Source organism: Corvus kubaryi, unplaced genomic scaffold (genome assembly GCF_017639235.1).
Source record: "Corvus kubaryi isolate FWS band 111438036 unplaced genomic scaffold, C.kubaryi_AGA036_p1.0 66, whole genome shotgun sequence".
Taxonomy (NCBI): domain Eukaryota; kingdom Metazoa; phylum Chordata; class Aves; order Passeriformes; family Corvidae; genus Corvus; species Corvus kubaryi.
This window is the reverse complement of record NW_024582054.1, coordinates 34012658-34027897: the sequence shown is the minus strand read 5'-3', so window position 1 is coordinate 34027897 and position 15240 is coordinate 34012658. Positions and strand designations below refer to the sequence as shown.

The 15240-nt window shown below is 60.7% G+C and overlaps 1 protein-coding gene across 1 annotated transcript; it reads left to right on the top strand.

Moving 5' to 3' along the window:
* The first annotated feature begins 5294 nt into the window (after positions 1 to 5294).
* PTGDR (prostaglandin D2 receptor) lies at positions 5295 to 9178 on the top strand. Its single transcript, XM_042047996.1, is given in 3 exon segments — positions 5295 to 6312; positions 6314 to 6401; positions 8539 to 9178. Coding segments are annotated over 3 exon segments (1083 nt in total). The 5' UTR covers positions 5295 to 5584; the 3' UTR covers positions 8806 to 9178.
* Positions 9179 to 15240: the final 6062 nt, after the last annotated feature.

The following is a 15240-nucleotide window of genomic DNA, read 5'->3' as shown; positions in this document are numbered from 1 at the left end:
TGGGAAATCGCGGAACACATGGGCAGCACATTTGGGAGCTGCCTGCCCCGCCCTCCTCGGGACAGGCTGTGCATCCACAGGGGAGCTCCACGGACACACGGAGAGTCAGAGGGATGGAAGTCCTCGCATGTGTGCGGTTCACAACCTTTCCATGCCTAAAGCAGCGAGCCAGACCCTGCATTTAATTATTGTTATGTTTCCTGAGATTTTATTTTATTTTTCAGTTCAGGATTCTTCTCCCGTTAAACTGAGCTTCAAAATTTTGGGGGGATTTTAAATCCCCAAAATAAAACAAACAAAACAAAAAAACCCCTTCAGAATCCTTCAAATCCCCTTTAGGTGGTTTTTCCCCAACGAGGTACAGGCATCTCAGGAAGGAAGGAAAAAAGAGACAGAGAGATGGAGGGAAAAAAGGATGGATTTGGGTTGAATGGGACCCTAAAAATCATCCAGTCCCACCTCCTGCCATGGCAGGGACACCTCCCACTAGCCCAGGCTGCTCCAAGCTCTGTCCAGCCTGGCCTTGGACACTTCCAGGGATCCAGGGGCAGCCACAGCTTCTCTGGGCACCCTGTGCCAGGGCCTCCCCACCCTCCCAGCCAGGAATTCCTTCCCAATATCCCATCCAACCCTGCCCTCTGGCACTGGGAAGCCATTCCCTGTGTGCTGTCCCTCCATGCCTTGTCCCCAGTCCCTCTCCAGCTCTCCTGGAGCCCCTTCAGGCCCTGCAAGGGGCTCGGAGCTCTCCCTGGAGCCTTCTCTTCTCCAGGTGAGCACCCCCAGCTCTCCCAGCCTGGCTCCAGAGCAGAGGGGCTCCAGCCCTTGGAGCATCTCCGTGGCCTCCTCTGGACTCGCTCCAGCAGCTCCACGTCCTCCTGCTGTTGGAGGCAGCCCTTTAGGTGGGATCGGCCGGGGAGCGCTGGGCACCGCTGCCGGGAGGGGAGGAGAAGGAGCGGGATGGGGCGGGGAGCGGGGCCGGTCCTGAATCCCGGCGATCCCGGCCGCTGCCGCCGCCTGCCGCCCGCACCGGGACACGCACCGCGCACCGATGCGACAGCCGCACCCACGGACAGCCCCCCATTCCCGGCGGGACCCCTCGCTGGTCCCTGCTCAGGCACAGGTCCCTCCCCGCACCCCGCAGACACCCACGGGTGGCACAGCCGGGACCCAAAGGAGAGGATCAGGGCTGCACCCTCCCAGCCCGGACACACACCGGGGCCCGCGGTGCAGGTGTCCTCCTTCCCTCTTTCTCCTTTCCTTTCCCTCCTCACCCCCTTCAGCCCTCCTTCCTCCCCATCCCAGGGGTGATCCCCTCTGACTTCCAGGGCCCCCCTCACTCTGGTCCCAGGCCCCTCCTGTCACTCCCTGCAGCCCCCGGATCCCGCCCCGCGCGGTGCAGCCGCCCCCTGACTCGCCCTTGGTTGTGCTGGAAACGCCACCGAGCCCCAAACCACTTTCCTCGCTCTTTCCGGTCATCCCACAGCTGGGACAAACCCTGCCCCGGGCTGGGCTTGTGCAACTGGGAAGCGTTGCTCCATCGCCCCCTTCCTGCCCAGCGCCTTCCCACCGCGGGGCTGCTTTCTTTCCCCTCGTTTTCCTCCCCCTGGCAGGGTGCGATGCCCGCAGCCCCTGGAAACGCGGCAGGAGGAGGTGGCTGCAGCCCCTGGACCCCCCACGGGACGAGCCCACGGCTGTCGGCACAATTCCCAACTTCCCAGGGCGTTTTTTCCCCTCCAGGGCGAGCCCGCAGCTGGAAACCATCGGCGGGATTGCAGCCGGTGACTCAGAGCGGCTCTGGTGTCTTCCGTGCACCAAAGCTCCCCTCTGCTGGGGAGTCACCGCCAGGATGGGGGGACACGAGGAGCAGCCCTGTCTCCATCTATCAATTTAAATCAGGGGGTTTGGGCGTGTTTAAGATGCTCGGTGCATCTTCCCAGCAAAAAAACCCCCCATTGTTCCAAAGGAGGAAAAAACCCCAACGTGAGGGTTCTCCATCCCTGTGCTCCGACCCCTGGACACCTGACCGCGGCTGCCTCCTCAGCCTCTCAGCGCATCATTTTGGCAGCGGGAGCATCGCCTGCCCACGCCAGGGAGCTGTGAATCCCCAAATCCCGCCGTCTGGAGAGAGTGAAAGGCTTGAAAGCCTGTTTAGTCTGGGGAAACCGGAGCTGGGGAAGACGTGGGAACAACTGGGAAAGGACCCTGCGGAGGGGAAGGCAACGCTCTGCTCCAGGAGCAGGGTCCCCGGGAAGGGAACCGAGTCTGGGATGGGTCGGGAAGCACCAGGCAGAGGCGATCCAGCGCTCGCGGGCAAGGAAGAGGCTCTTCCCTGCAGGACTCTCCCAGCCGGGTTTGCTCCGCATGGGAATGTCCAGCAGGAGCTGCCAAAGTCGCCGTTCCAGGGCAGCCGCATCCCCGCATCCGGCTCCGCGGCACGGCGCTGCTGCCAAAGCCCTCCCCGGCTACGGGCTCTAAATTAGGGTATTCAGACACCACGACAAACACTTCCAAAGGGAGCGCTGAGCTGGAGGGAGAAAGTCCGAGCGCGGCCGCCCCGAGTTGTGACAAAGAGCAGGCGGACACGGCTCCTCCGGGCAGCGGCGGCTCTTTGGGAAAAGCCAAGCTTGGAAAAAACATGGCACAACTCTGGAGCAGGCACCCCTCGCCAAAATGTGGCAAGGAGAAGCCATAGGGAGTCAACAAAAGTGTTGGGGAAAAAAACCCAAACCAAAACCCAATTAAAATTCCTTGTGGATGCTTCAAGTTTTTCCAGCTCCTCATTTGTCTCTGGGTTTCGTGGCTGCTTTTTCTTCCGCTTTGGGTTGTTTTTATTCCGGTTTTCCCCCCCCCCCTCTCTCCACCAGGAATGTGACCAGCCAAAGAGGGTCACGTCGGAAGCGTGACGAGCGGGAGAGATTCGTCATCCGTGGCGATGAGACTTTCTCCAAATCATTTTCCCCTCCCCAAATAGCTGCAATTTATGCAAATGAGCCCAAAGAAGAGCTAAACGGGGGGGACTCGGTGCAACCTGGCTGCCCACGCCGGGTTCTCTCCCAGGGAAGAGGGAGGAGGGAGATGAGTCTGCGGTTACATTCCCGGCTGGACACCTATCCCTGGCCTGAGGGATCCATCCCTCTCCACAGAGAAGGATGGGCACCGTGGTTGGCCGCAATCAGCATCAGATCCTCCAGCAGCAGGGGAAGGAATCCAGGTGAAATCATCCCCCTGCCCACCCGTTCTGACACCATCAGCCACATCTGCACTGGGTGGATGCCTCCTGTGCCTGCTCCCAGAGCCTCAGATGGTCCCAAAAAGTCCCTTCTCCATCCCAGGCTTTCCCCATCGAGCACTGCAAGGTCAGGAGCAGCAGCACCCCATGTCCTTCGGGGTTTCCAGCCACAGCTGGTGCAACCGGGGGCAGCACCCACCTCCAGAAGGGGCTGGGTTTTGTCACAGTTCTTCCTCCTCCTCCTCTTGACAAGCATTGAATTGCCGCTGAATTTGGCCTTCCGGTGGCTGTCAAGGGACTTTCCAATGGTGGGGGAGAAGCCCAGAAGTTCAGCCTCTTCCCCAGTCGGAGCAGATGTGGCAGTGTGGAGTCACCGCTCAGCCAGCAGCGGCTCGGATCCCTGGGACCATCACAGAATCCCGGAATGGTTTCAGTTGGAAGGGACGCCCACCCAGTTCCAACCAGTGGGCAGGGACACCTTCCACTGTCCCAGGTTGCTCCAAGCCCCATCCAGCCTGGCCTTGGACACTTCCAGGGATCCAGGGGCAGCCACAGCTTCTTGGGCACCCTTTGCCAATGTTACCTCCCTGGCGTTAGCAGCGTCGCAGCAGGGCTGGCACAAATTTCTCCAGGGATCAGGACAGGGGTTGTGCTCCCAGTAAATCAGCTCTCCAGCGGTGCTGGGCTCTCCTTCCCAATCTTCATTCTTGGGAAAACCTGAGGGATCCCACCACGTCTTCCCCCTGCTCCATGCTGCTGGGATTCCCGCAGGGAGCTGACAGCAGTCGGTGGGACCAGGGTGCCGGCTCAGCTAAGGAAGGCAGTGGGTGTTTTCCAGGAGCTGCTTTGGACGATATCACTCGGATTGCTTCCCAGGGCAGGCTGAATTTCCTCTCCCTCGGGCCCCAGGCAGGAAGCAGCCTCTGGGTTCACACTCAGCCCTAACGAGGGCAGCACTTCAACACCAACCGTGGGTGAGAGCTGAGCTACAACGAGCTTTATCTTGATTTCTTCCAGAGCTGAGATTTTCATTTGCACTGCCACAAACAGTCCCTGCCCTCACTGCTGAAGGAATCACCAACTCCCTTCACGCAGCAGAAGAACTACAGCCCATCACTAAAACCTGCCATGCTGATGTCTGGCCCCTTAGACCTCCCTTCCCACCCCTGCCGTCATCTTGATACTTCCCTGTGCTTCGTGTACACTCATCCCGAGTAGCAAAAAGTGGCCTGAAAGCAGACAGCCACGGTTTCGTGCTTATTCATCATCACATGCGTCCTGCGAGCTGCTGTGTGTGTTTTGCAGCCGTGTTGCTGCGGTCGGAGCTGCTTTTCCTGGAAGAAGCTGCGGGGGCTCCTCCCGGAGTTTGCTGGTGGGACGGAGGAGCACCGCCAGGGGCTGTGGGGTCAGCAGCGGCACCAGCACATGGCACACCCGTGGGATGGGCCGCGGGTAGATGTGGCACCTGCTCAGGCTGAATCATATCACAGAATCCCAGAATCGTTCGGGTTGGAAGGGATCTGAAGGATCATCCCGTTCCACCGCCCTGCCGCTGGCAGGGACACTTTCCACTGGATCAAGGTGGCTTCTGTCCTGTGATGCCCACAGAGAATCAGCCCCAGTCCCCTTCCCTGGGCCACCCGCGGGTTCAGCCCTGTCAGCCCTCGGCCCTGTCCCCCCTCCAAGGGCTCAGTCCCCCCTCTCCCGTAACTCCCCCCTCTGTGCTTGGACCCAACTCTCTCTCCCGGGGCTCAGCCCCGTCCCCTTTCCAGCACTCCCCACCCCCGAGGGGCTCAGCCCCAGCTCCCTCCCCTCCAGCGTCTCATCCCAGAGCCCCTCACCGTAACCCCCGGCACTCACTCCCGGCCCCATCCCCTCCCTCTCCCCGGGAGCCTCGGTTCTCCCGGGGGAGCAGCGCAACCCCCCTGTCCCCGGAGCCGAGCTCCGACGGCCGGGGCGGGCCGGCGGCGAGAAGGGGCCGTCCCGGGGGCCGTGCCCGGTTGTACCACACCTCCCTCCTCTTCCTCCTCCTTCCTCCTCCCTCCCTCCCTCCCTCCTCGGCGGGGGCCGCCCGCCCCGCCGGGACAGTCGCTGCCGGCAGCCGCGGCGCGGTGCGATCCATCCATCCCATCGCATCCCGGTGCAGGACACCCATCCCATCCCGGCGCGGTGCTGGACATCCATCCCATTCCATCCCATCCCGGCGCGGTGCGGGACATCACCGCCGTGCGGTGCGGGATTTTATCCCACCCCGCTGCGGTGGAGGACATTGATCCCACCCCGGTGCAGCGCGGGACACCCCGAGGCGGAGCGGGGCTTCCCTCGGAGCCCATCCCGGCGCGGGCGGTGATCCCGATGGAGACGGAGGGTTACCGCTGCCGCAGCAGCCGCTACATCGAGGGCGGCCAGTCGGCCGTGCCCAGCTCGGTGCTGTTCGCCGCCGGGCTTTTGGGGAACGTCCTGGCGCTGCTGCTGCTGGGCCAGCACCGGCGGCGGTCCCGGTCGCCCGGGGGCCGGCCGCCGCGGGTGTCGGCGTTCTACGTGCTGGTCAGCGGGCTGGCGGTCACCGACCTGCTGGGCAAGTGCCTGCTCAGCCCCATCGTGCTGGCCGCGTACGCCTACAACCGCAGCCTCAGCGAGCTGGGGCCGGGTGGCCTCGGCGAGGACGAGCCGGGGGTGCTGTGCCAGCTCTTCGCCTTCCTCATGGCCTTCTTCGGGCTGGCCCCCACCCTGCTGCTGCTGGCCATGGCGCTGGAGTGTTGGCTTTCCCTGGGGCATCCCTACTTCTACCGGCGGCACCTGACCCGCCGCCTGGGTGCCACGCTGGGGCCGGCGGCCGCCGGGCTGTGCGCCCTGTTCTGCGCCCTGCCCCTGCTGGGCTTTGGGGCACCCATGCAGTACTGCCCGGGCACGTGGTGCTTCATCCGGATGGCCGGCGGTGGCCCACGCCAGCTGGTCTTTCCCGTGCTCTACGCCAGCCTGATGGGCTTGTTGGTGTTGGCCATCGTGGCGTGCAACGTGAGCAGCATGAGGCACCTGTACTGCATGGCCCGGAGGCAGCCCCGCCGCGGGACCCCCCCCCGCCGCCGCCCCGCGCATGGAGGAGCTCGACCACCTCGTCCTGCTGGGGCTCATGACCGTCCTCTTCACCGTCTGCTCCCTGCCGCTCATCGTGAGTAATCCCACTGCCCCCCGCCGCCAGGAAAACCCCCCCCTGCGCCTGGGAGCGGGGGTGCTCGCTTTGGTGCCTCACCGGGGGTCGGTGATTGCATTAAATCGCTTGGGGAAATACCCTTTCTCAGCACCATCGCCTCTCAGGGAGGTTGGATTGGTGATTTGACCCCCTTGGAATAGTCCCCCACCCTGTCCATGGGGGTCAGGGCATTGTTGAGCACCCTGGAATATCCCCCCCCCACCACCCCCCCACCAGCCCCTACCCCTGGGAATGTGGGTGGGTGCTTTGGCCCCCCTCAAACACCCATCACCCCATGCCCCAGGGCTCGGTCGTTGCATTAATCCATTTGGAAAAATATCCTTTCCTCAGCACCATCGCCTCCCAGGGAGGTTGGGTTGATGATTTGGCCCCCTTGGAACAGTCCCCCACCCTCTCCATGGGGAACAGGCCATGGCTAAAGCACCCTGGAATATCCCCCCCACCAGCACCACTCAGTCCTGGGGGGGTCAGAGCACTAATTTTGGGATAAACCCTGACACCACCACCAGCTTGTAGGGGGCCAAGACTTTGCCTCCTAAATACTCCCCCACTCTGCCCACAAGGATCAGGTCATTGCCTAAAACTCCTTGGAATAACCCCGGCGCCCCCCCCCCCGGGCCACCACCCTGGGCCCGGGGGGGGGGGGGGGGGGGGGGCTGAGGTAATTACTCTGTCCCCCTTCTGAGTGTCCCCCACCCTGTCCCAGGGATCTGACTGTTGCTTTAGCCCCCGTGGAATAACCCCCAACATCCCATCCTGGGATGGGGGAAGTTAATCCATTGTTTTAATCCCACTGGAATAACCACAACAACCCCACCACCCTGTCCTGGGGGCTGATTTATTTTTCAAACTTCCTTGGAATATTTGCCCCCTCCACCCCACCCTGTCCCGGGGAGGGTCATTCCATTGCCCCCTCCCTGGAATATCCAATCCCAGCACCGCATCCCCAGGGGTCAGTTCATTGCTTTAATCCCCCTGGAACACCCTTCTCACCATCACCGCTCTGTCCCAGAGGTGTTGGAGGGTCAGGTCATTATTTTAGTCCCATCTCAGTGTCCTCCACCCCATCCCAGGGATCAGTTTGCTGCTTTAGCTCCATTGGAATAACAGCCCCTCCCATCCCATCCCATCCCATCCCATCCCATCCCATCCCATCACCACCCCTCTGTTCCTCTGAGGTGTTTAAGGTTTGGGGGGGTCAGTTCATTGCATCAGACCCCTCAATAACCCCCATTCCCACCCCATCAGACCCCTCAATAACCCCCATTCCCACCCCCGTGTCCCAAAGCTGCTGGGTACATCCAGCTCCCTTTGAACCCCACTGAAATACGCCCTGAAATCCTCTCATTTCTTCCCCAGGGATGGGGGTCCCGCTGGTGGGGTGGGGGTGGGAGACCCCCAGCATGAGAGAGCCCTCGCTGCCCCTCCCCTCCCCTATTCCTGGGCCCAGATCCTGCAGTTCCACCTTTCCATCACCCTCTGCGGGCAGAGTTGGTGCCACAGGAGGGGCTACCCTGGGATCAGGGTGGGGGGTGTGCGCTGGTGCTGCCACTGCCTTTGGTGACAATTTCCACATCCTCTTCCTGTCCCCTCTGTCACCTCTGGAACCGTATCGTGAGGTATCAGCCACCAGCAGCCCTGGCACCACTGGGCTCGTACTGGTTTTGTGACCACCCCAGTGGTCCTCAGTCAGGATGAATCCCTGCTGAGTTAGCCAATGGATGCCAGGTCCAGTTTCCATGGCAGCACCAGTGGGGTGCCCCAGCCTTGGGGCCAGAGCATCACCTGCCAAGGTTGGATGATTTCTTCATCCATGAAACCACCGCGGTCACCAGGGCCACCTTTCCAGCTTTAACATCCCGCTGGGGACACAGCATCCCTGTGCCACAACCATCCATGATCCAGCCCCACTCCCAGCCGGATCTGCAACCCACAGCACATCCTGATGCAATCCATAGGGATATTGAAGGGTTAAAACTTCTTTTGCTGCCCTCACGGGGATATTTTTATCCCCACCGTAGCAAGACCTCCCCTCATTCCCCCCCACTTCCTTGACCTTCCCTGATTTTCTCCTATTTCCTGGATTTTTTGCCAGATCCGGGCGTACATGGGGGCTTTCGCCGCTGATTTCAATGAGAACGCCGACCTGAGCGCGCTGCGCTTCCTCTCCGTCAACTCCATCGTGGACCCCTGGGTCTTCATCATCTTCCGCACCTCCGTCTTCCGCACCTTCGTCCGCAGGGTCTGCCGGAGGCTCAGCTCCCGCAGGGCCTCTCTGAAAGGCTCCAGCCCCGGGGCTGATGGCCAGTTCTGTCCCCCGGGCTGGCGCAGGACAGACGCCCCGCAGCTCGGCATCCCCTGAGCGCGGCGCTGCTGCAGAAGCCGGCGGCTGCTGGCGAGGATGAGGAGCGAGCCTTCGGCCCCACATCCCTGCCCTGGAGCATCCCGAGGCGGCACAGGGCGGTGGCAGGCAGGGACAGCGTCCGGCTCGCTGCGAGGGACGCTGTGAAGGGATTCTGTCCCCTCCCTAAACTGCGTTTGGCCCCGGAGAGGAGCCGGGGCGGGGCTCCCGGGGATCTGTGAATATTCCGAGCGTTTTGTGGAGGGTTTAGGGAACGCCCGGCTCCAGGAGAGCGTGAGGGATTTGGTGTGTGGTTCAGGGCAGTGGGGACGCACAGGGAGGAGAAGTGTGGGTGTGTCCCCTTGGAATAAAAGCGGTTCAGAGCCCTGTTTCATCGCCTTGTCCTGTGCGTGATCCCATTCCATGCCAAGGGCGTTTATCCGGAGCTGGCTTGGGATGTCCCCAGACTGGGTGAGGGGCAGGAGGGACTCAGAAAGCTGAGCAGCAGCTCCTGGTGTGACGAGGAGCTGGATGCAGGCGGGATCCCTCCACGGGATTCCCATCATCCCTCCCCGGCACACCCTCCATCCCTTCCCAGGATCTTCCCTATTCCCGGGGCAGGGCTGTGGTTTAGCCACTCTTCTCTGGAAAACTGATTCCCCCGAGCGCCGATGTTGCATTTGTGTTCCTCAGCCCTACCTGCTGTGCTGTAATTATCTAAATTCAGTATTTATGACCGCCCCGAGCCTTAATGAGAGCAGTAATTGAGAGAAGGCAGAGCCTGGGACACACGAGCTCTCGGTGCAAGCGTGCAGGAGAGCGATCGTTTTGATGGAAGATCCATTTCCGCTCAACCACACGGATAAGCTGGATTTAATTTCTGCCTCAAGTGACCATTTAGGCCAAAAGCATTACAATGACCAACTGTTTAGTGCCCTTGGAGGAGACAGAGAGTATTTCTCTCCTCTGTTTAGCTAAGCCTTGCAAGGTGTAGCCGTGTTCCTGCCCTCTCTCACGTGATGTTTACTCTCAGTGTCAGATTCTGGTTTTGAAGGAGCAATATCTTGGAGCTTTTTGGAGGTGACCTGCTGGGGTTGGCTCTGGTTGTTTCTCCCAGCTGGAGAAAAGGGCAGAGCTGTGTTTGGGGATATTTTGGGGACACCTGTGAGCTGCCGGCTCGGTGCCTCTCCTCGGGGTTTTCTGAGGAGAAAGAAGGAAGTGAGGGTTGGTTCATGGATTGGTTTCATGTTACTGGCGTGGTATCGACTTGGAGATGGCTCACGTGGGGTTGCAGAGTCAACAGCTCTGAGCCTGCACCGAGGCTTTCCTGGGATCTGTTCCACAGTGGCCGGATGAGATAACGGCCCTGGAAAACCTGATTGTTGTCCCCCCTACACTGGGACCTCCTCCCCCAAACAGATCCGTGCTCCACTCGGGACAGGTGGATCAGGCACGGCCAGGCTGGGAATGTTCAGTGATGTAGAATCATGGAATGATTGTTGAGGTGGGAAAAGATCTCCAAGGCCATGGATCCAGCATTAGCACGAGCTGGGGGTGCTCTGTGTGTGCAGGGATCATCTGCCCGTGATCCCAGTGAGGATTCACTCCTGGAGAGAGGCCTTGCCCCAGGAGAGATCTCTGGCCCAGGGAAGGTCCCTGCCCCAGGAAAGGTCCCTGCCCCAGGAGAGGTCCGTGCCCCAGGGAAGATCCCTGCCCCAGGGAAGGTCGCTGCCCCAGGAGAGGTCCCTGTCCCAGGAGAGGTCCCTGTCCCAGGGAAGGTCCCTGCCCCAGGAGAGGTCCCTGCTCCAGGGAAGGTCCCTGCCCCAGGGAAGATCCCTGCCCCATGCTGTGTGTGTTTAGATCCCAGGGTAACCATGATTGGTGGAAATCAGTAATGAAACTGACACAAACCACATCAGGTTCTTCATTAAGGTGCAAAACCAGACTCCAGCCGAGCCCCAAGACGATGCAAACACCGCATCACCGGCCCATCCCTGAGTTCATCATCACAGGGGAGAAACCATGGAGCCACGAGCGACCCCATCCCTGCAGCATCCCCGCTCCCTGGCTGGGGCCACACGTATCCCAGTGACCTTGACAGCTCCTCTGGCTTGGGCAGCACTTTTAATCGGGATTCTGCCCTTCCTGGTGTCCTACAACAGACCTGGAGTCTCCAGCCAGCCGCTGCTGCCTCCGGGCGAGCCAAGCGGCGGCTGCAGCCAGCGAGGTTTGGACGTGCGGCTGCAGCCAGGGCGGCCTCCAGGCGGATAAATCCTCACTCCCCGGTGTTCCCGGGGCTGCCGTGTCACCGTCCTCGCCAGAGATGGCAGCACGTCCCCAGCCAGGGCCGGGCTCCCAGCTGGCCGAGCACGAAGAGCGAGGAGACCACGGATGTTCCCAGGCTGGTCCCTTGGACACCCCATTTTTCAGTGCCTCAACACGCACAGTTTGGGGCTTCAGGGGTTATGCCAAAGCGTAGGTCTCCTTCTTCTTCCTGAGTCCTGGAAAGATGAAAATAAAAGGAAAAGAAGGTGTAAATTAAATAAGAATTGAAATAAAAAATCCCGGCAATGCGCGGGTTGGTTGTAAACGTTGCTAAATAGGAACCGAAAAAAGCCCAGGGGCTCCGGGAGCTCCAGCTGAGGAGGGGAGAGCGGCTGAGGAGCCCTCCCTGATCACACCCTCCCCCCAGGCTCCTCGCTCAGTCATTCCCCTCGGGACCCCTCCGTGCCAGATCTCTCCTGTGCCAGCCGCTCCCGAAGGGCCGGACCTGCCGCTTAATGGAGGCAATAAAGAGACACTGCTCAGCTCCAGGCTGGAGCTCCACGCCAGCGATGCTCTTTTGGGGCCTGTTTTATGTCCCTGTCACCCTCCAGCAGTGCCAGCTGCCCTGTCCCACGCTGTCAGTGCTGCCACTGCATCACTGTCCCTGCCTCCCGCTCCTTTCCTGGACATCAATCACTCCCAGGGTGGTTTGTTTTTTTTTTTTTTCCAGTTCACGAAATCCAGGCACAACTTTACTCAAGCTCATTTCCCTCATTTCGTGTTTCGTTCTTGCGAAGAGCCCGTTTTATTTTTTTACTGCCTGCCTGCATTTTTCAGCTATTCTGGAAGCTGGGAGGCGCGTGCCTGGGCAGGCAGCAGTGCCAGGGCTGCCAGGAGCCCCGGCCAGCCCAGGAGTGGCTTCATTTATTTTTTAACCCATGCACCCAGGTGCTGGTACAGGACGAGCCAAGGCACCAAAACCTGGATCTGCCATGCCAGCACACAGCCCCGCTTTTCCAGGAGAGGGAAGGAGGCTGCTGGAAGCACTGGAACACGAGATAAAGGATGGGAAGGCTTTGGAAGAAAGGTGTTGTCTGGATTTGTTGAACACAAGTCAGGATGGGAGTTTGGTTGAAAAGGGATGAAATTGTCTCACCATAAACAGGAGGGATGGAGTCCTCCGTGCCCCTGGTGCCAGAGGCAGGGATGGAGCAGGATCCCAACACCCTCCCCAACCACAGGCAGCAAACTCCAGAGGCTGAGTCCTCTCCATGAAATTCACAGAGCTTTCCTACAAGCCCAGAGTGTTTTCTCCAACTGGGCCAAGCCTGGAAATCTTCTTTTAGGGAAAGCAATGCCAACAAACCTTGGGAGGATGTATGAGGGGCTGGAGTGTGTCCAGAGAAGGGAACAGAGCTGGGAAGGGGCTGGAACACCAGGAGCTGCTGAGGGAGCTGGAAAGGAGCTCAGGCTGGAGCAAAGGAGGCTCAGGGGGGACCTTGTAGCTCTGCACAAGTCCCTGACAGGAGGGGGCAGCCGGGGGGGTCGGGCTCTGCTCGCAGGGAACAGGGACAGGAGGAGAGGGAACGGCCTCAGGCTGGGCCAGGGGAGGTTTAGATTGGAAATTGGGAAAATTTCTCCATTGGCACAGCTTCCCAGGGCAGCGGTGGAGTCCCCATCCCTGGAGGGATTTAAAAGCCGTGAGGATGTGACGCTTGGGGACATGGGGCAGTGGTGGCCTTGGCAGTGCTGGGGGAATGGCTGGACTTGATGTCTTAGAGGACTTTTCCAACCTAAACAATTCTAGGGTTTGATATGGCCCTCGCTAGAGGCGAGACACACGAGCTAAACATGGAAGCAAAGGGAAGAAAACAAACACTTCCCAAGGCAGGACAGATTGTACCAAGCAGCCTGTTCCTGGTTTTGAGCTCAGAAGGGGGAATGAAAAAAACAAAAGCCCAGCAATTTTCCTATTATTGCAGAAAAATCCCATCAGAGACAACTGTCAGTGGAGAAGCCTGAAGCCCCAGAAGGGTATTTAAGGCTCCATTAGCTGCCAGGAAAATGAGCTCCAGAAGAAGCCAAAACCCCTTCCTGAGCTGTGACACGGAACGCCAGAAAGGAGGGGGAGGCTGGGAAAAGCCTTGGAGCAACCACCCTATGGGGTGCCTGCTGCTCGGAAGAGGTCTTGGATGGGCAGACTGCAGCTGCCTGGATGGATCAGGACAGGATTCAGCCTCAGCTGAATTTGTGGATGCCACAAGGGAGGGCTGGACGTGCCAGGGTGGCACCCGAGCCTGTGGAATCAAACAGGGTGGCTCCCACCGTCGGATGTGTCCATGTGCTTTGGTGCTCTGCTGGATCAGGACTGGAAGCAGGGTTCAAAGAGCTCCTGGGATGTGTTTTCCTGGCGCACCTGTGTTGAGGTGGGATGGTTAAAACGCCGTCCCCATTGCTCACCCATTGCTTTGACTGTGGGAACGGAGCTGGAGCTGTGGCTTTGCCACCTCACCCTCAGCTCATCCTCCCCACCTCACTGAAGAGACCTTTGAGCTGTGTGAGAGAAGAAAGCAAAGCCAGGACTAGGAGAGGCCCCTCAGAAATGGAGGTGCTGTCACCAACCGCAGCTTGCCTGGCCCTCGAGCCTGCCGTGCCCCGTATTTCCTTTGCGAAGTTCCTGTTACAAAAGCAGGGTTTTAAAAATAACAGCCAAAGCCACTCGTGTGCCTGCAACCTGCTGTGTCTCTGCTGGAGCCACCTGCAGTGTTTCACTGTGGTTTGGGGGGACCAGGTGTACGGGGTTAATTAAAAATTGAATTGTTACAGCTGTTGGAACAGCCCCAGGGCCACAGGAAGGAAAAGATTTTCTGTCCTCGGGAGGTTCTGGAATTGACCTGTGAAGCAGCAACTGCTTAAATAAAGGCAGCTTGAGTGAGGGCTGATGTCCTGAAGGATGGAGAGAGCATCCAAGGCCACTGGGCTTGAGTATGTGAATTTCCCATCCCTGGATGTGTTCCAGGTTCCAGGTTGGATGAGCCTTGGAGCAACCTGGGATAGTAGAAAGTGTCCCTGCCCATGGCAGACGCTGGAATGGTTGGGCTTTAAGGTCATGGCCAGACAGGCTGCACCCCCTTGGGGACCTCCGATGACATGTAGGAGAGGGGGCGATGGGGACGTGGCATGGTGCAGCCATGGGGCAGGGAGTTCTCCATGGGTTCCGGGCACCTCTGGGGCCATGGGAATTCCCCTGCACAGCCTGGGCTCAGCTGGGACTCCGGGCTCGGAGGGCTTTGGAGCCAGCTTTGGAGCCAGCACTGGGGCTCTCAGGCCACACTGGAGCTTGCTGTGTGCCTCGGGGCTCCCGGAGCACCGCCGGGAATCTCTGACCATGTGAGGGGCTGCTGGACCGGCACTGGGATTCCCGGATTAGCACTGGGACAGACTGGGGCTCAGCACTCCCGGAGCCACACCGGGACTGTCGGATCTATACCGGGATTGGCCATGAAAGCGATCCCGGGCCGGCACCGAGACTCCTGGAGCGGCACCAGGACTCCGGGAGCAGCGCCGGGATCGGCTGTGAGAGGAGGTCCCGGTCTGGCCCCGGGCTGATCCTGTGCGGGGCTCCTGGTCCGACACAGGGACTGGCCGTGCCTGGGGGCTCTCAAAGCCGCACCGGGCTCCTGGAACGGTACCGGGACTCTCGGACCGGCACCTGGGCTGGCCATGCGAGGGACTCCCGAAGCCGCACCGGGGCTCCTGGACCGACACCGGGGCCGACCGCAGAAGCCGCTCCCGGTGGGGCAGAGAGGCTGGGCGTGCCGGAGCTGGGGCTGGCTCAGACCGGGGACTGTCCCAGACATCCCGGGGCCGCTCCGGCACTCCCGGCCCGGCCTCGAGACTCTCGGACCACACCGGGACTGGCCGTGTGCGGGGCTCCCAGAGCGGCACCGGGACTGGCCGTGTGCGGGGCTCCCAGAGCGGCACCGGGACTGGCCGTGTGCGGGGCTCCCAGAGCGGCACCGGGACTGGCCGTGTCCGGAGCTCCCAGAGCGGCACCGGGACTGGCCGTGTGCGGGGCTCCCAGAGCGGCACCGGGACTGGCCGTGTGCGGGGCTCCCAGAGCGGCACCGGGACTGGCCGTGTCCGGGGCTCCCAGAGCGGCACCGGGACTGGCCGTGTGCGGGGCTCCCA